General features: G+C 38.4%; 1 protein-coding gene across 4 annotated transcripts in view; it reads right to left on the reverse strand.

The window, feature by feature from the left end:
• Nucleotides 1–21713, reverse strand: part of SIK2 (salt inducible kinase 2) — a 59012-nt gene that overhangs the window by 25437 nt on the left and 11862 nt on the right. For 3 of the 4 annotated variants that reach the window (XM_075521068.1, XM_075521066.1, XM_075521067.1), the window contains exons 3-4: nucleotides 19331–19394; nucleotides 8778–8939 (exon numbers count right to left, since the gene is read on the reverse strand). In XM_075521068.1, coding sequence (XP_075377183.1) covers nucleotides 8778–8939; nucleotides 19331–19394 — 226 coding nt within the window. The remainder of the gene's footprint in view (nucleotides 1–8777; nucleotides 8940–19330; nucleotides 19395–21713) is intronic. The other variant, XM_075521069.1, reaches the window with a different exon arrangement.

Raw genomic sequence — 21713 nt, forward strand, 5'->3', positions numbered from 1 at the left:
TACAGGACGTACTCCCAGAGACAGCTGACAATTGCACAAACACTACCTGCATCATTTGCTGCAGGAAGCAGATAAAGCCTAACCATGGGAGTAAATTTTGGGACACCAACTTCCAATATGCAGCAGAGAAAGTATAGAATAGAATATTCCTGCTCTTTTCTGGAAAGTTCAAAATGCCTGAGGGATGGGATTTGCAAGGTCTTATAAAGAGCTAACGATAATAGCAACATGTAGAAGTCAGTAGAAACATGGCATGCCAATTCCTCTACAACAAAAATTCTGCAAAGACTCAGGTCCTTAACACTCCATGAATAAGATCTGCTTACAGTAATTCAATCCATGGAGCTCTTCAGTGTCACCCACAGTTGTAGAATTAATCCTTTTCACTTCTTATCTCAAACTAACCATACCCATTATTTGTATTCACACAAAGCAGGAATAGATACATCTCTCATATCCTTGCAGTTTTACCTTTTTTTCTTCCTCCCCAAAATGCTTTTGTTTTGAACAAGTAAATCTCTTTCTCAAGGAAAGCTGATTTGGTCATTAGAGTGCCTTGTCATCCTCCTTCAAGACTAGCAGTACAGGGCTTATCTGACAGCAAATCTGCTAAAGTGATCCTAGTGACAAATAAGGAGCTGCAGCTCATGGCTTCAGTTTGGAAGAAACAATTCATGAGAACCTACTGAAGAAAGATGATGATCAGAGCCTTTGGACTTAAGCAAACTGCTTGGTAAAGGGGCTCTGGGGCATAAATAACTTCAAAACTGTTATATTTCATGATTTATCTTAACAGATTTGATTTAGAATCATCTTCTAGGGCAGCATAGTAGTATTTGATGGATTGATTACTTTAAAAATCTGACTAGAAATTTGAGGACTTTTAAAAAGAAACTCTAGTTCAAATACGAATGACTGAGTGTGCTGGAAACAGCGACTGATTAAATCAGACCGACAATCACTCTAGCTCCTTAGAGATTTATGTATCTGTGTGCTGACTGCTAATGATGAGCTGTCATTTTTGTGATGACACGCGATACTCTCATCCCTCATCTATTTTTGCATTGTCAACAATCAGACTGGAAACTTAAAAGACAGACAAATATTTAAGCTTCATTCCACCCTTTTAACCCAATGTCCCTAAATTAATATTGTATTCCAGATAATTAACGTACTTTATTACAAGAGAACATCTTACATTACTGTAAATATCTGGTACAGGTGGAACCCTTGAGAGGTTAAATCTCCAACATCAGTCCAAGGTCACTGTATCAGCTCAAAGTCAGAAAATCAGATACCCACTCTTACAGCAATGAACTTTTGGGACTTGTCTGTAATCAAAGAAGAGCACCACTACCTATCAGTAAGAAGTCTACAATGCCAGAAAGACTATTTGAAGGTCAGACCACAAGCGAGATCCATAACAGTGTCATGCTCTGCAAGCACACAGAATGCCCAACAGTTGCATGAACAGTTATGCAATGGCATCCTGGCATGTCACCATACTCTGGAGGTGCAAATGGCCAAGGTCAGCTCAGATTCCAAATCTACATAGGAAACACAGAGTATAACATTCATGCTATCCTTCCTTTTATGTCCTCCTTCGGTTCTGAAACAACTGCAACTTCAGCTGTAATAACAGAGTGGGAAACAACAAAATCTTCTACCAAAAAAATCCCTCAACTGCTGTATGTCACCTGCCTTTTTCCTATCACAGCTAGACTTCTGTTGTGAATGTTTTTATTCTCTTTGAGGAGACTTTTCTTTGCATATAATTGGCTTGGCAACCTTGACAATACTTCAGGAGACATGAAGCAATTTCTTCTCTCAGAAGCATTTTGCCATCTGTGTAGGTGTCATTAAATCTGATCTGTCCCTTCACTTATCTTGAATTTGTCAGATTTTCAACATCCTCTTAGTACTGCAGATAAATATCAACCTTTATCTCTGAACTGCAGCTCCTACTCAGGTGCTATGCTCATAAAACTTCGTATCAGATTCACAAGCACATGTAGGTATATTTGCAGGCACAGCTATAGAAAGTGTGACCTGCTTGGAAATACACAAGATTTCAATTCCTAAGAAAGTGACACACTCTGCCTATCCAGACTGGATTCCAATTAGCTATTTGGCGAATGTGAACACATGGAAGCCACTTAAAGAAACATGAACAAAAGACAGAAGAGAGTCTTTAAGTATGATTGATCAATCTAAGAGAAGCTTCAGGTTTATGTTACAATTAGGATTTTTGGTGGTTTTTTACTATTATTTTTACATGCTTAATTTCATAACACATAATAGTTTTATTTATGGTTACCAAAAGTAGCTCAAGAGCAAGGACATCTTAGAACTGAATGGCATGATCCTTGCAAGGCTGTTACCTTTGCTCCCTATCTGAGCAATAGAATTACAGAACTGTCGAGACAGTGCTTGACTGAGTGGAACGGCAGCAACTGGCTTGCATCTGATGGTCTTGTGACAGCACAGATGATTAAGTTTTATTAGGCAAATCCATGAATGAAAGGTCTATAAATTGATACTAGAAGGAGTAGCCAAGGATGCACTCTGTGTAAGCACTAATACAACAATACTGGCTGCTGGGGTTTGAGGGTAGTGGCGAGCACAAGGGGAATAGGCTGAAGAAAATGGCCAGCCTGGTATGCTCTCCCTGTCACTGCTAGATGGATCTGACCCAGTACGGAATTTCTCAGGAGTCTGTGCACTTTGTCTAGGAGTATGTGTCTTATAAACCTGGAAAATGGTTCCTTCATTCTGCCTTTGATCTGCAGTTCTAAAACTTCAATTTCTTCCCTTTTTCATGGGCGAGGAACACCAGTATCCTACAGTTGTGAATTTCTGCTGAAAAAATAGCATGCATTGACAATACAAAGCACAGTAAGAGCCAGATACCTACTAATTAATACTGGACTTTTTCCATGTAACATAGGACTTAAAAACAGTGTTACATATTTCAGCAATCTGCTCTTATCTTTAGAAATCCAATTATATTCTATTGTTGGACAAAATAATTACCTGTGCAGGGAGATAAGCATTATTTGTTAGGGTACATAAATTATTATGGTTACCTCTTTTTGTTTCCATTATGCTTTCTACACTTGTGTCTTCAAATGTTGTTAAACCATTTCTTAAGAAGTCAAGAACTAATAGCATCCATGAAAACCATTTGAAAAAGTTCAGGATTTAGATAGGATAGTGGATGCTTGGTCCACTGGGCTTCCTCAATTTTTAATTATTGCACTGTCAGTTTAGTTGTCCCACTTTTTGGACTGTTAGAATGGCCAGGATTCAATTAAGCACAAAACAATCACTAGTCTCTCATTCTCTCTCTTCCCTCCTCCACCTTGTTTCTACTTTGCAATTGCTGATCTACCATAATCATTCTGGATCAAAGGTAATAGTTTATAACCTAATAACACTGTTAAGATTTCTCATTCCAGAGAAGCAGATTTTAAGAACATTACTGATGTTTAAGGGAAAAATGTGCCAGCCCTCAAAAAAACATATGCCAGCCACAGAATTCTAAAAGGACTGAAACTGGACTTGTTACCAGAGGACTGAGATTATAGAATCATAGAATGGTTTGGGTTGGAAGAGACCTTAAAGATCATCTAGTTCCAACCCCCCTGCCATGGGCAGGGACACCTTCCACTAGACCAGGTTGCTCAAAGCCCCACCCAACCCGGCCCTGAACACTTCCAGGGATGGGGCACAATGGAGTGATCTTTATCTTCTTAATATTTGCCTGAATCTGCACATTAAAAAAATACAATCATTTGCAGCATTGTGTTCAGTTGAATAAAGTCTGTGTTTGTGCAATCTGCAAATACTGGCTCTCAACATTTGCGGTATTTTGTTTCTCAATCTCATTACGCCCTTTAGAATAATCTTGAATTTAGAAGGTATAATTTTTTGAACATACATCATTTAAATGGAATCTGTTTTCCCGTTAAAAATGGAAACAGACTAAGATTTCAGACCCGTTTGCAATTTGAGAAACGGAAGGTCCCTGCCAGAGCCACTGCAACTTCTGCTGTGCATCTAGCAATATGAGGTAGTTCCTAATTTGTACCTCTAAAAATCCTTTAGAAGAGATACTAGCTTCAGAGCTGTAATTAATCTATTTCTAAAATTACTAACAGAATTCAATCTGCCTAGCTTCATAGAGCCACATGGATCTTTTGTTATAATAGTAATATGAGCAAAGGAGATAATCAGGAGAGAGGTAGTGATACAGGAAAGGTATGAGTGTGTTAGAAACAAACCTGACCCACTTCATGAACTGAATGCTGATCAGCCAGTTCTGACGTCAATGCATATTTTACTGCCCACCAGCAAGACAAACCAGCACTACAACCTACTTCAAAATAACAGTCTCTTCTACCTGATCTGGTTCAAACACAGTAGCTTTACCATCAAGATGGCATGATTTCTGCAGACATCTATAAGGCATCTTAATCTGGCAGTTTTGTGGGGCTGGAAGTATACAGAGAGAAGCTCACTATTCCATCCTCAATTCAAAGCTGTTATTTAATTTTCACAAATGCACAGATGTTTCACTGTACAGAAAACGAGCAAGTTTTATTCGATGACAGCATAGCGTATCAGTGATCAGTAACTGAAATCCAGTCCCTACGATCCCTTCAGAAAACCAGCAAACATAAAGGGTACATGAAGAATCCAGCTATCTACGGGCAATAACTTTGAGAAGAACAAAGAAGGTTTACCATGCTAGTGCTAAAAACAAATTCTATGTCAAACCTGATGGAGACTGCCTGGTATGGCATTCTTCAGCCACAACCTTCTCAGTGGACATTGTATCTGATTAATACCTTCTTTTATGTTACTTACACTAAAATTTAAGTTTGAGGCTTTTGCTCCCAACTACCTAGAGTCTTCCAGAAAATAACAGTATCAAAGCTCTCACCTCAAGATCTTTATGCAGCCTCTGTTTCTTGTCCAGTTACTAAGACTGAAAAGAAAATTCCTTTGAATTCTACCTATCCTCTTCCTTTTAGAGCAATGTTAACACAAAACTATTAAATTTCAGTCCACCCTCCTTGTTCAAGTATAAAAGGTGGCAGTCTCATCAGTTCACAGTTTTAGGAACACTTATTTTTGAATCTTAGTTCATTCTCCTGGTAGCTGAAATACAGAGGTAACTTTATGCACATTTCTGTATGTGACTAAAAAATGTTGTATTCTTAAAGAGTAAAAGCTTCAATAAAAGTCTTAGAAGCATCAGAATGAAACAAGAGGCCCATTGGAAGTTAGGAAGAGCCTGGAATGGCCACGAGTATGTGGATTTTACAGCTGCTTGGAGTGATCAGCAAGGGACAATCCCATGCATAGTGCTGTGGCCCAGCACAAACACTGACACTGCAGAGCTTTCTATCAAAATAATTCATCAGTTACTGTGTTGTTTTTCAGTTGCTAGATTAATTCAAATTAGAGAGTAATTCTAGCTATCAGAGTTGGGATTCTGGCTGCCCTTCATTCTTCCACAGTTTGATAAATGAGCCATGAAGAATATGAACCACTGGAAGAGACTGTTCTCAGGGATCAGCACAGCACCAGATAACTCCAAAATCACACATAAACCATTCTGTGGAATTCATCATCTAGCTCCTTTACAGAGAAAAATAAAACAACTGACTCAGCACAAATCACTACAAAGTTTCTAGCAGTCATAACTTTCCTCCAGCTACTTTATCACCAAAGCTGTACACAGGAATTGCTATCAAGCTGATAAAGCTTGAGAAAGATACACGAAAGAATCAGACCATATCAATCACTGCCAGTTAATGTGATCATTTACATACAGACCACCTGTAATTAACTTTCTGTAATACAGAGGTAGAGCACAAGAGCAGCTAAGAGGAGGAAAGAGACAGCAGCAGCTGATGGAATCTAGTAACTACCATTTATCTATGCTTTTATTTGAGTCCCGGGAGAACCTATGCATAGAAATTCCCTGTGACAGAACAGTTCATGTCTCTAACCTTTCTTCAGTTAACGGGTCTCCTGAGATGCCTTTGAAGTAGTGTTTTTGTGAGCCTGTGTCATGCTTGCACTGCAGTGCTCAGGGAGGCAGGGAACTTGCATCCCTGCAGTGCTAAGGACATCCATGAAAGGAATACCTCTGAATACAGCCCCGCTCCAGTGCAGTTGAGGAGTTCTGAAAAACTCCTGAGGCCCCTGAGGAGTTCTGAAAAAACTATGCCAGGCTGAACGTGACAAGCTACAATGCAGAGCACTGATGTGGAAGAAAAGAAATTAGAAGGGACAGAATGTGGTGGTGAAAATGGGGAGAAGAACGGCAGATCAGAAGGCGAGGAAAGAAAGCATAGATGAACAATAGTACAAAAATTCCCTTATATTTAGTTCAGTTACTCATAGTAAGTGGGGTCCATGTGACTTGCAGCCCTTAGACACAGTATTTACTGAAGGCATACATTGTCCTGGGAAATACAATTGTATGTCAGTCATAAATCTCCAGGTGCTATGATTGTCAGTAGGTGCTAGAAATAAACACAAGTTTGAAATCAGAAATTAAAAAAGTAAAAATACTCTACAAATGGTAGTGCTGATGAACCCACTAGATTAAAGCTCAACAAAGTACCAAGACCCGTTCACTGTCAAATTCACAGCCTTACTGCCAACAGCGGTGAGCAAACAGTGTGGGTGGCCCTATTAGTTTTCAGAACTTTAAGACATCACCACCAATTCAATTTCAATGGTATTAGTAATTATACTTGGGCCACTGTTATAAAGCCTAGACATCATCTCCATCCCAAACTGTTTCTTTAGCTTTCTTCAGGTATCAAATGCCCTAAATAAGAACTTATACCAGAACGGCATCTTCCTGCTACAACAGTTGTAAAACCCTTTTACTTCATCTGATGGTAGTGTTTAATATTTTTACAGTTTAACGTTAGTACAAAAGCCCACAATAGAGTACAGAGAAAATTAAAAGATAACCATAGACAGTCTAATATCAAATGAAATGAAAAAGAGGCTACTGCAAAGACTCTGCTATTAATTTATATAAAGCGTTAAGTAACAATTTTTACAACTTTTATGAACCTGCTGTAAAATTCCCACTCTGAGATGCTAAAGAGTCATGAAATACAGAGAACATGCCAAAGAGCAGATTAATAAGCCTCCCTCTCTAGCTTCAGAGAATCTGTTTTCCACACTGTTCCTTCTGCCAAAAAACCCCGCCTTACATTCAGATTTGATAACAAACAGTAGCCTAATAGTCTATGAAAATCATGGTTCTGGAACTCACATAGCTGTATTTTCCTTTTCCTCAATTTTAATGTATCCATTACTTAATCTTTCTGTAAAGTCTTAAACCATGTGAAAAAGATCCTAGAGGTGGAAAGGTGGTGGTAAAGGAATGAAGAAACGAATGTTTTAAATGTACAGATAAAACCAAAGGTCAATACAAAAGCAACAAACATATCCAGGACCTGGGAAAGCTACTCCATTAATACATACATTGATAAGAAATCCTTCTTAGTCCATCAGTAAAATACCATTTCATAGGCAAAGATAACCTATGTTGGTTTTTGGGGCTTTTTTGATAGCAATGACTATGGGTTCCTTTTCTTGAAGTTTAAAGAGGATAAAATTCTTTCTCAAGAAATAGTTTTTATCTCAAAGGTGAGTGCTCATTTTAAAAGACTGTGTAGATTTCCCATTCTGATAAAGATGACTTGAAAGGATTTAAAAGTTTTTTCCTGAGGGTGAAGTTAATCCCCAGAATTAATTGCCTAGTCTTCCCAATGTTTGCTGTAGTATTGCACAGAAAGGGGTGAATCTTTGTGACACAGATGCTAACCAGTTAAACAGGTGTTAACTCTTCCTTTAAAAATCTTTAAGGACACTATTTTCATACTCCATAGACAAAAAGGAGCGCATCTTTTAGAAAGCTGCTGGCACATTTAACACTTTTCTGCAATTTTATCCTTACAGAAAACATTAGAGATCAAGATACATTTTCAGTTCATCCATTTCAGAAATGCCAGAGAGAAAATTCAAGGGTAAAATAATCCAGCAGTGATCTACAACTCAGAAATGTTTTATCACTTTACCTTTCTCAGTGTGATTGGCTATCTGTTCACACTTGCTTCTCAGAACTAGCAAGCTTACTCCTATACAAACCAGCTTCTTACAGCAGTTAGCCTTCCTTTCCTGCTCCCATATTATTGATGACTGAAGTTCAACAGTCCTCCAAATCAAGATGCTATCTAGCTTTCCCATTTCAAGTGTCACTGGGCTAAAGTCAGTATGGAAAGATTTGTGGAATTGTAATGAGTTGACAACTGACAAAATTATTTCCATTGCTAGCAACATCTGCTGTGTCTAAATTTATAATTAAAATGAAATCATGCAAGCAAAAAAAAAAAATCAATAAGCTTCCATTTTGAGTTTTTCTAATGTTGAAAGAAGTTATTTGATTAACTCTGTTTTAACCTGAACATCTGGCAGCATTATAGACATGTTAGGACACCCACAAAAAATGACTATAACTCTAAAAATTATTTCCTTTTTCCTGAAAGTATAAGAGAGCTGATCTAGGATTTTTAGCTACATGTACTGTGATGTCCATAATGCAAAAACATTACATGGATTACCACTCTGATTTTCTGTACCTTAAGCACAGCAGGATATCCTGGGCAGCAGCAACTGAATTACTGGAACGGCCTTCATAAAAATAAGGTGTTACTGAATATCATCTACAGTCTGAGTACCTGCTATTTTGATGTTCATGTTGCTGTCAAGCAAAAGATTTTCAGCCTTCAGGTCACGGTGAACAATCTTTCGACCATGGCAATACTCCACTGCTGAGAGGATCTGCCAGAATTTGCGCCTGGCCTCAGACTCACTTAGACGGCCATGGCTAGCGAGGTAATCTGTTAAAATAAAGCAGGTTTAAATGGATTAGAGAGCAAGCAACAACCCTGAAGCTAAATGATTTCTCTCAAATAATTAGCACTAGGAAACTAAAAAAGTATTTCAGCCAGTCCCAGTTTCCAACCCATTATTCTCGCACTATCCCCTCTAAAAGAAAGGGGAAAAAAGAGTAAGAGAAAGCTGCTGTGTAATGAAACTCTACTCTCTGTTCCTTCTTTTATAGTTACCTGACTATTCTGATAAATATTTTCATATAACGCAACTCCTGTGGAATGGGGAATACTTGGAATAACTGGCTTCACCATCATGAGGTGCTTTAAGCTTTAGCCTCACGCCACACTTCTCCCTCTGAAGCCTCAACAGAGGCTGTGTGGCGGCTAAAAGTATTTTTTCTCTGGAAATAAAACAAGTGCCCATCCTGACCCCTCTCTTGTCTTCGTTGCATCACAAGCAAAAAGAACATTTTGTTTTCATATTTGATTATGCTGTAAAAACTAACATTAGCCCTGAAACAAATGATAGCTCTGAAACCGAAGACTTCATTTATCCTCAGGAACAAAAACAAGTGAAGCAGCAGCTGTGTGAGTCTTGACAGAAACAGCTTCTATAGCCAAGTCCACTCTTTCTCTTATGAGGCATAAAATCAAAGAATCAACTGTTAGGATGGTTTTCAAATCGCCTTCAACATCCTACAAAGAATGCAGTTAATGGCCAAGGTACAGCAAACACATATAGGTATTATACCCAGTGACCACAGACAAGGGCTGAGCATATACACATGAAGCAATCGCCAACCACTTGCTGCATCACAACTAGTACTGAAGTTAAACAAAAAACAGTGAGCAAGAACTAAACTGCTGGAGCTGCCGCCAACCCCTCCTAATTATCATTTATAGAGAAAGGAATCATCATTTACAGACCAGCTGACACAAAGACTTCTGTCTGAATTCAGTTAACAGGTTAAAACAGCTGCTTCTGCAAGTTGAAAAGTGAACATGATGTAATGGAAGTTTTGAGCCTACTTCTGTTTATTTATAAATAATATACCTGCAGAATACCTGGCTTTGTTAGGTTGTGGTTTTGGGGGGTTTTTTGTTTGGTTGTTTTTTTTTTTTTTTTTTTTTTAATATTGTTTAAGGTCTTTATAAGTGCTTGCAACATTTTCATTTAAGCTTTTCTGCTTCTTTATGATAAGCAGAAAAGGCCTGAGCAGCTCACATCAAGCACACTCTCAAACCTGAAAATACACTTCCAGTAAAACTTCACCAATGGTGCACTTCTGCTTCATTGTTACTACAGATAAGGACAAAGAAATATGTTGTTCAGGAAGAGGGGGCACAGACCCACCCACAAACCATGAGGATTTTTGTAAATATTCAGAAAAACATGAAAAAGAAATTATTTGTTGTTGGATCATGTAAAACCAACCACTTCACTGACCCTGCATTCTTTATATCATGAGTTCTCCACTACCATTTGGGTCACTAGACTACACTGCCATTAGGTGCTCCAGACAGTGTCATATTGATTATCAAAGTGACTTCTGAATTATGTTTTCACTCATATGGTTTAAGTAAACAAATGCAATCATTAATACACTGTCTTCTTAATATGCTCATTAAAACAGGCTTATTTCAAAGATGTTTTGTAGGGGGATCATTTAGGAAAAAGTTCTATTGTTTTGTTTTACTTTGAAAAAAGTAAAGAAAAACTTTGTTTTACTTGTGGCAGGATTGAAAGGATTTCATGCACTGCTGCTACTACCTCCCAAGCACATTCTGCAAGCACAGAGGTGGCTGTTCCTGAACCATATGAAGCAGCAGGCTAGAGACCTCAGTTGCAGTATACTCATTTCAGCATCCCTCAACAAACATTTTTAAGCAAAGCACATTAGATCTGATCTCTGGAACCTGCAGATCTGAAAACTCTCCTCAGAGTTTCTAACCTACCTAAGCCTTAATACACTTTCAGCTGGTTTAACTTGGCAAAGCACAAGAACAAACAAAAGCCTAGCAGTAAGGGGAGTTCATAATATTTACTAATATTTGAAATTAACACTGAAAGCAAGCCAGCCCTTTAAGTTGTTAATCCATCATTTGTTAGCAATGCAGCAAACAAGTTAATGAATCCAAGCTGTCATTTGCTTTTATGGGTCTAGCCTGTTAGGACTTTTTAAAGATTCCAAACCACCTTGGCCTTAAGTATTCCAACAAGTCTAGTAGTCTGCACAGAATAGGTGATTTATTCTGAAATACACTGCTTTCTCTCCTGGAGCAGTAGAACATACCATCGTCTGTCTAAATAGGTGATGGTATGAGCAAGGATACTGTTTGTGCATTAACTAGCTTGCAAATAGGAAAGGCTGGGATACTGGTGGTGTGCCAGCCCCTCGCTTACAGAAACCACTTTAAGAGCTGACGCTTGCTAGAGACGTTCTGCCACAATAGCTAGAATCTGGACACTGTTTGAATATGCATGTATATACCTCTGGAACTCAGAACCACGACTCTAGTTTTTACTGCAGATACCTAGAGCAAAGCACCCTGTTGTACCTTGCAAAGACTGAAATAGGAAAGCTACCTATGCTTTCATAAACATATCCTTTGACAAATCTTACCCTCATGTCATACCCTCTGGCTACATGTTTCTATAGTAGGTTTTTGTTTCATTTTTCTGTAACAAAATAGAAACCAGAAGCTATCTTAGATTCAGCTGGATGCACAGCAGAAAGCAGCGGGACTTTTGTCACAAGGCAGCTTCCTGTCCAGCCTTTTCAGTAGTCCAAAGTACACTTGTTTACTGGACAACTGAAAAATTAAGATGGTATTTACTTCAAAACATATGACTCTGAGACATTGTCTGGCAAAGGCAGTGGTCAATGCTTTTCATTTAAAATGCGGTCCTTCATTTAGGTGGACAATTGTACACATTTTAAATTTGGTATGTTAAGGCTCTGTTAAAGAGGTGCATACATACCAAAGTGAGTATGGTGAAGGATAATGAAGATGATTAAGGGACTGCAGTGCTTGTCATACAAGGGGAGGCTGAGAGAGCTGTGGGTATTCAGCCTGGGGAGGACAAGGTGCAGAGGGGAATCTTATCTTGTGTATAAATACTTGAGCAGAGAAAGACAACAAAACCAGACTCTTCTCAGCAAAAGTACCCAGCAAAAGGACAAAAGGCAGCGGGAACCAACTGAAACACAGGAAATTTGATTTAAAACTAAGAAAAAGGTTTTTTTCTGCGCAGGTGGTCAAACGCTGGAACAGGTTGGCTACAGAGTGTAGTCTCCATCCGTGGTCCTGAGCAACCTGCTCTGCTTGACCCTGCTCTGAGCTGCAGGGCTGGACTAGACATTCTCTACAAACCCCTTCCAACCTCAAGTCTTCCATGATCTGGGTCCAGTGTAAGGCAGTCAAGACATCACTCATCCGGTTCAAGCTTAGTAAGGAACAAATAATCCCATATTAGGGGACACATTGTATTTCTAGTCTTATGAATCCTTATTACAGAAGCAGTAATAATCAGTTCAAATTTCAGCTAAAGAAATCTACATTAAACATTAGAAAGAATCTTTATAATTAAAAAAAACCCTCAGATCCTGAATAGCTTTGTCTAGGAAGGTTACTGAATCTCTCTCTAGGGACGTTTCCAAGAATGGTGCAGCTGATCCTCCATGAAGGCTGGGACATAGCAGATAGCTGCTCAAGCTCATTCCGCTCCAGCTTTCTGCATCTCTGCTCAAAACATGTATGAAATTGTCCAAGACAAACTGCTAGGTAAAAACCAGGCTGTTAGAGGTACAGACATAATTAAATACTAATACTCTAAGAAATCAAAGAGATGTCTGAATGTCTTCTTCATGTGGAAGTATTTCTGGAGATACTTCAAGTTTATTCTTCACTTAAAACAGGCACAAGATGCTGAGAAGGTGACGTTGTAAGCACAGAGGTTTATACTATCAAACATGTCTCCTCAAGGCTTAGTATTTATGCTAAAATACTCTAGAAAACTTGTAAGACTGTCTTCTATATTGACTGAGCCAGGATATCGCAGCATCACAAAGGATAGTTATGAAGGGAATCTCATTCTCAGCAAAATTTGGTTTGAGGACAAAAAGAACACTACTTCGGCTTCCCGAATGAGTAGAACAAAATCCAGAACAGAATTTAGGTAACTTTGGTTAAACTGTGCATCAGTTACTGCACTGTTACTTTTTCATTTGCACAACCATAGCACACTTTGCATGACTAGTTACTGTACATATTTAATGTAGGATTGTTTTCACATCTAGCTGCTCTTTTGTGTAAGAAATGTTTTTCCAAATATTTACCAGCCTCTCTGCAAGTTCAGTGCTTTGCTATTCCAAAGTCAGATTTACTTCAAGATCTACCTCTCAGGGATGTTTGATTTTGTGTGTGTAGAAGATGAGACCCACCAGACTGCCTGAGCTGATCTATTTTCCCATACAACCATTGGGTACATACTGTGAATGTACAAGAGCCTCTTGTAAAAACAGGCTTAAGTCCCAAGGTACCCTTTGGGACAAGAGAGTCAGAGCATAAACAGGACTGACCAAAGGAGCTTATTTTGCATTTTTGTGCATTACTATCATTCCACAAAAGTAATTTTTTAAATGGGGTGGTGGATGCCCTGGCTGGCATCTGGCAAGAATAAGAAATAAACATTGTTTCCATTGTGAACGCTTTTGAAAAATCTCAGAATAATCTTATGGTTCTTCACAGTAAAGCAGAGATGTCTGTGTAAGAGTAGGAGTATTAGCACAATAATATAGCCTGACAGTATCCCATGATTTCCTATAGGTTCTCTAAAAGGCAGCAAGGTCCTCACAACCTACTGTCCAATTGCAAAACAGACTGAAGGTTGTAAGGAAACACCTAAACAATCAGGAAACCCAACTATGAGATGTGAGTATGCAAATGCAGTTAAGCTGTTCTTCCTAGGCACCATGTCTGGCAGTTGAAATGTTTGCCTCTCAACTATTCCATAGTCTTTCTCTCCTTCGCATTTCTTGCGTGAAGTAGAAAAAAGAAGTACCAGAAAAGTACATGCATAGGTACAGTCACCCTGTCATGTGTCAAATGCTGTGCTGGAGCTCTAGATGAAGAAGTTGTGCTATTATCATTTATTTGGTAGTTTCATGCTAAAACCCAGCAGGAGGCTACATGGGGAAATTGAAGGACAAGATCAAAACAACTGCTCCTGAACTTCAGCCAAAAGCAGCACATTCCTTTAAATAGTTACAATTGTTAAGCTAGACATAAATCACACAAGCTGGTAGTTTGGTCATGTTTACTGCTTTTAAAATGCACATGTAGTATGTCAGACAGCAAGCAAGAGGGGGTAGAAACAACCATAACTGAAAGCTTGGATATTCCTTTTCCCCCTTGCTCAACATGTACGTTGTTTGTAGGCTTAATAGGCAGCTTCCTCCTCCGCAGTCTGGAGTCTTGTAATATAAAGAGTCACTGAGGACAAGCTAGGGAATTAGCCCTTCAGAACAGGTTCACTGTAGTTAGTTTAGCTAAAAGATAATCTGCAGCTCAGCTGTTTTAGATACTTCAGATGAGAGATGCTGAAGAAGGTTACAAGATGGTGGCTGTAAGATACTTTTAAAAACACAGCAGAAACAGCTAGTTAAAAACTTTGTAGATCTGTAAAGTATTAAGCACAACTGAAACCTTTTTAATTCAAAATGTTTTATTAAGTCTAAAGACCTTTTTAAAAAACAAATCTAAAATGTAACAGCATTTGAAGTGTCTAGGCTAAACACATTTTTTACTGCAATGACATTAAGTGGCAAAAGGCAAATTCAAAACTGCTGCTGAGTATAGAAAATTTCACTGAAGCTATGAAAACAGTGAAGAATGTTAGTACAGGGGTTAAAAATAATCCTGTCCATGAACCTCCAGTCAGCACTATGAAGTGATGGTTAGCAGAGCTGAAAACACTCAATGAGGTTTAATACCAGGCTACTCACAGTGAACTTGAAAGCCTGACATGGTATTAAGAGAACATTTACCAGTTACCAACTACTGACAACCATCTTGAAGAGCACACTATGTTCTTTAAAGTATCTTATTCAAGAGGAAGATAGAAAAGGGACTTCTATAAACTCACAGATTTTGTACATCACTGAGTAGCAAAAGTTACTCAGAAGAGCTATCACAAAGGGTAACTTCAGCCTAGGGAGTCTAATCTCTCTCTCAGCTCCTCCTGTACTCAGATAAGAAAGAGAGGCTCCTCTGGAGGGTGAGTTGAAACTCTGAACCAGCCCCCTGAGAGACACCTCAAGCCTCACTGATTACAGAGGGAACGTATAGGAAGATCAGCCCCAATAGACTGAAGTTTGTCTTTCTCATTATACTTCTCCCACCTCACTAGCTTTTGAGTAAAAATTTGAATAAGCTGCTCTTGCCACAAACCTAGAGCGAGTTTTTGTTTGGGTTTTGGGCGTTTTGTTGTTTAAGCCTCCCTTCAAGTGCAATCAAAGGTTAGTCAAAGAAAAAAACCAGAGCATAATACTTAAATGCTGTCAGGAGACTGATTAACTAAAGAAACAGCAGGTTCCACACATTTCTAACCATCTTGCTTTACAAGAAAAAACAAAGTAAAATTCCCCAAAAAGCAGGATCATCCATGGCAAAGTGTTAGAAACTTTGAAGACACTTGGGTACAGGACTCCAGAAGAGCATCCCATTACTTGTGCTGCTTGAAAACTAATGGTATAAAAGGGAGACTATTTCACACATTGTTAGACTTGACATGGCAAAATCAATACACCCAAAGAAAGATCAGGACAGGAAGGAGGAAAAGCTCATCTAGTTTTAATCACTTTCTACTTTTTTTTTTTTAAATACTACCATGCTTTTCTCTACTTCCCAGTTACATCAAAGTTGCCCTGGACATAACAACCTGCTTGTGACACAAGCAGTCCAATGATAAGGACTTAAAGGTGGGAGGAAAAAAAAAAGATAACCCAGACAACAAGAAGGGACTTTGAACATTTGAGTTCTGTTTCCATGAAATCCATCCCCCTGCCCCCAGTGTAAAAAATAAAGATCAGCCAGGCTCCACCTCTTCGGCACTCCAGTCTCCAGGACCCTCCGCACACTGAACTCTATTCCATTGCCCTCTGAGTTCATTCTGCCTAGTGATGTTGACTGAAAGTTTCAGAGAAACTCTCAGCAACTCCGATTTTGTTATTGCAACTCAAATGCATGTGAAAACTCTAAGTGCCTGGGTATCAAGCATAAAACTCATGAAATTAGCTTTTATTAAGCAAGAAAGGTTGTTACTTTAACACCTCAGTCCAATGCCTAAACAAAGCAACAGTACCTGCTATGTATAAAATACTCCAGCTAGAAAGATTTTCTTTACCTTTGAGAATATTTCTGCTCCTCTGCTATTTTTCTGTTCCTTTCTTCTGTTACTCTACTAGGACATGTTAGACTCATTCATGGAAAATAAACCCATTGTCCTGGGTACCATTCAAACTTAAGACAAAGTTGTTATTACGTTTTGCTAGACAGTGACCATTTCCTCTTCACCTAGCACTTACTGTTATAGTGCACTTTTGTCTGAGCCTGCAGAAAAACCAGAAGGTACTTTTTCCCCCTCTGAAATTCCAACATGTTTCTGCCTTTACCTCATTTCTGCTTCCTCCTCCAAAAACATATACAGTGACAAACACATACAACAGAATATCCCATCCTTAATTACAAAAGCCATTGTGAGAAATAATTCCAATAAATAAAAAAAGATTAATTTCAAAGAAACCTGTACAGAAATATTAAGTCTCTAATAATGGACCCAGAAAGATTCCTTAATTATTTTAATGAGAAAACAAGGTCTAAGAGAATTAGCTAAACTGTGTCTGAAATATACATTAAAGGATCTGCAAACAGGGAAAAGTCTGAGCCCAAAAGGCTTTGCCTCTTCAGAATGAACTAAGAGTTTAAGTCAAAGTTTTACAGGAAATTATACACCTTAAAGCCAAGACAAATAAGAAGGCAAAAAGAGTCACCATCCAAGTTACTTCTAGAATCTTTAGCCACACTGATTGAAGTTTTGTATTTTTTGCCTTCTGTTAAATTTTTTTCCCCCTATGACCACCTTACTCACATAAAGCAGCAGCCAAAAAACCTTCTGGTCATGTAAATGCATCTTAATAGTTAGAGAATCTTGACTGAATACTGAGAATGTTTCAGATATGAAACCTTAAAACTGCACAAAATACACAAACTTAACCTGATGTAGGTACAAAGGTAATTTTTAGATAGATTTTTGGCTTATGCTAATTACTTATGCAAGTCTGCATACAAATCTTGCAAGATAAACAACCTCCAATGTTGTAGTTCCCAAGGCAAGTAATAAGATGAATGGAAAGATGGGGGGGGGGGGGGGGGAGAGTTGTAGGCCAGCCAGCAACTCATAGCTGGGTTTCAAGATTAGCACTGGTTTGAGAACAGCAGCTTAGAAGGCGAGAAAAACAGAATCCCCTTTCTTCTTATTCAGTGTTTCCAGATGGTAATTAGTGTAAAGCAAATCACACTGTTCCTTCAGAGAAAACACACAACACCAAAACAAACCAAAGCAACCAAACCTACATTCCTGGGAAATGCACAAGATACTCAAAGGTTACCAGACCCCAAAACAGACCTATGCTAACATGCTGTATACAGAAATGGGAGTAACATTCTTGGTATTTTGTCATCCCAGCCTTATTAGAACATTGTCTTGCTATTCTGCAGGTTGTCAACCATTTCAAACAAGTTTATGAATAGCAAGCTTGTCTTTGGTCAGAAGAACACAGGGCTCACCCAAATTTTTTGTCACGTGCGCAGGAGCTGAAAAAAGCATTTTTACTTTGATCACTAATGCACTTTTTAAAGCTAAAGGCACCAACACAGGTCAAAATGAAATGCATTTCACTACCTAGTGTCATATTTTGTATGTTTCTTCTTTGTGGCCTAAAAAGGAGCATTACTATATATAGCTAGTTCTGGGAAAAAATTCAGCCTGTCCCTCCTTGAGGGGACTTCACTGCTACCCTAGCCTCAACAGATTCGAAAAATCTCAAACAACAACTTGGTACGTGTATGCACAGTACAATCATGGAAGACAAAATGCCCTAAAGATAACCAATAATGGCACAGCAGATGCCATAAGCCTAACTTTAGAGTTATGACAGTTATTCAAGCTACACTGAAGGAGGGCTCAAAGGATACAACCTGGCTGCCATAACCAGCTCTGTGTTACATGGACGCAGAAGTTTTTTTTACTGTGCCCGTTACCACAATCAAGAAGGGAGAGAGTGTGCAGGAATCACCTTCAATACTAGAACACAAGCCTCAGGAGTGTGGAATCACTTTTACTATTCACTTCATAGCCCTTGGGAAGAGTAAAGGCTGATGCACAGCCACTTCACAAATTCCCTTTTACGTAATCATCAGCAGAAGATTTTAAAATTTAGTAAGCTTCCTCAGTTCTTCTGCTCCTTCAAAATACTGAAGGATTCTCTACTGTTCTGCACTTTGAGTGATCATGTGCACTAAAAGAAGGCTGAGCAAGCGTGAAGCGTTCAGAATATTTGCTCAGAACATTTATATACTACAGTGTCCTGCACTTATTTAAGTAACAACTTCTTCCAAAGAAACAGAATGAGATCTCTATTGTAGTCCAAGCTGAGCATTACAAAACAAAAAAGGTGCATCGTGAAGTATTACAACTAAAAAAAAATACTGTATTTCACACAAATTTAACACTGAAGTCCTGCTTGAGTGATGAGTTTGAACCAAAGAACAAGAATTTATGTGAATTTGACCATGCAGGTTAACACAGACAACCTAAAATTTTTATTATGAGTGTTACTCCAAGTCACCCTGACACCCTCTCTCCTGCCCACCACATTCTTCCTGAAAACATACTAAAAAAACCTGTCTGATAAATCAGTACATAACGGCATAAGAAACAGCCTCTTCAGTTTACCTGGAATACTGTTTGGGCCACTGTTCATTATCAGGCCGAACATTTAAACATAGTTTTTCATCTCAACTCCATGCTGAAAACCTGGTAATTCTGTCAGCTGAGATGAGAGTTTATCCTGCACTGTTCTGTTTAACAAGCTATGTCTTCTGCTAAAAGAACATCAGTAATTTTTAACTTTTTTCTTATGTTAGTGTACACTGTAACTGTTTTCCTTAAAGTTCTTAGTTCTAAAATAGAAACAGCAACAGTTACAACACATTTCTTGAAAAATAAAGTGACATACTACAGTAAAAGGGATTCTTGGGCAAGATAAATACAATTGACAAACTTCAAAAATTAACATTAAAATGTTGAACATGAAAAATATTCTCTTGCTTACCGAAAATTTCTCCATTTTTGGCAAATTCTGTCACAAGGTACAACATGCTTTTGGTCTCCATCACCTGTTGATGGAGAAATCATACATGAGATTGCTTTTTGCTCTTCCCACAAACACACACACACCCAAACAGATACTGATTTTCATTGTTCTCTTCTGGTAAAAATATGAAAGTCTTTGCCTTGCACATATAGTTATCACAATCTTTCACTTTGTTTCTTCAAGTTACCCCAACAATTTCAAGGGGAGCATTTGCATGCCAAGCACAAGGATAAGCTTTAAATACTTCATAAAGCCAGTATACAGAGGAAGAGGTGGATAGTCACTTGTGGCCAAGAATCCTAACACAAAATGATAGTATCCTCAGCAGCTAGTTTAAAGACTTTCTTTTAAGGAATCAGCCTGAAGTCGTTCCCTTGCTCAACACTTCTAACATGCTGATGGTTGGTGCTTGGGAAAGAAGACCAGGGATAATACCGACCTCTGCTACCAACAGTTCTCTAGTTACAGAAAGAAAAAAAAAAAAAACAAACATCAACCCAACCCACATGAGCATCAGTCTTAAAACCTGGTAAAGTTCAGGTAAAAGCACCACATCACAGGATCCCATTGTACAATTGGACAGTTCAGCTACAGAACTATCACATCCTCAATATATCCTCTGCTGGGGTGAGGAAAAAAACCCACCAAACTTTTAAGCATCTTCTACTTTCTCTTCTGGTAAGTTCCAGCCTTCCTATTACAAGAACAGACTCCTCACAATTCAAAAACATGGGAGGCTGGAAGGAATAGAGGGAGATAAAACAGGAAAAAAGAAAGAGGCTAAGGGGAAGACTTCAAAGCTTTTCCATGAACAGTTGTTCATGGCCTTGAACAGAAAAAGATTTCACCCAACAATTAAAAATTCCATACCTCCATGATATAAGTTGGGAAGAGGCAGCCCAGTCAGTTATCTTGCAGCTTTCTTCCTAATGATCTACTCCCCAAGTGCTTAAACAGATACTCAGGAATGCATTGCACAAATAACAATCAAAAGATACACTGAAAGTGAAAAATCCTCTACTTCAAAATAAAAAAGTCATTTAGGACTTCCCTTCAGTACAAAACAACAATTTCACCACCCAACACATTTTGGGCCTATTTCAATAACCACAGTAAAATAGTTCAGCCTGAGCTGTCTGTGGACAAGACCTTCTTGAATTTGATTTTTGCATTTTATTTATGCATAAGCTTGAAAGTACTAGAAGACTGCTCACAAGTAAACAACTTTTAGAAGAATGCTTTAAAAAAAAAAAGGGGGGCAAATCCTGAAAGATATATACATATAAAACCAGCAGAATTACCAAAAAACTGACAAGCCAGCAGACAGAACAAGATGGCAGTTCTTCAGTCTCTCCTGCACCCTTGTTTAATTCTACAACAGCTGAGCATATTATGACTGAAATGTCTGTATCTGGAAGGCAAAACAGTTTGGAAAGACTGTTTTAAACCAACATTTGGAGATAGGAAGCTGCAACAGCCTGTGGATTACATATATAAAGAACCATTCTTAGTCAAGCCAAGATTGCTAGCTTCTTTACCTAACTTCGACAATCCTCAGTAGTTCCTTGACATGAGACAATTCAGAAATTTGTAGCGTGGACACAGTACAGTGATGGGCATATACAAGCAAACTAGTTAAACAATTGGATTGAAGGCTATTTTAAAAATAAACTCACCTATCTACCAAATGCATTTCTAACAAGCCAATCCTTAATAGTAAAGGGGTAAGCACTACATAACAATTACCCTCCTCTTCAAGTGATCTTGCGGATCTCCAGACTTAACTCTTCTCAGACTCTCCCCTACTGTTTTTGTGTTTTGTTATTCATTCAGAAGGAACTGTGATAGATATTACTCAAGCTAGTTAGAAATTTAACTCCCTAAGGTCCGCCTCTACTCAGTGAATCAATATTTTAAAGGGGAAGTGCCAGTCTCTTTCCCATAAGATGAAATTAAAGCTAAACAAGTCTAAACCGGGATCTTCGTCTTTATTCAGCAGAACAACTCCAACACCGTAGGTCCTAGTCCTTGCGTCTATAAAGGCTCTATAACGCCTTTACAGACATCATCAGATGAACTTAAAATTCAAGTCTGGTTTTAGCATGCACAAATCCTCATTTGTTTGTTGAGCTAGGTTTATTTGAAACAAGCAAGAAAGTATCTCAGAAGCACCACGTGATTTGTTAAACAGAACACTAACAAACAGACCCCAAAGGAAATACTCTCAGGAAGGCCTTAAAAGCAAGAGTTAACTGAAGCAGAAATGCCAGCAGCCTCAAACGTTTTACCATATGCTAGCAGGAACAGAAAATTAAACTGAAGAGAAACAATATATAACAAA

Source organism: Mycteria americana, chromosome 19, assembly GCF_035582795.1.
Source record: "Mycteria americana isolate JAX WOST 10 ecotype Jacksonville Zoo and Gardens chromosome 19, USCA_MyAme_1.0, whole genome shotgun sequence".
NCBI lineage: Eukaryota > Metazoa > Chordata > Aves > Ciconiiformes > Ciconiidae > Mycteria > Mycteria americana.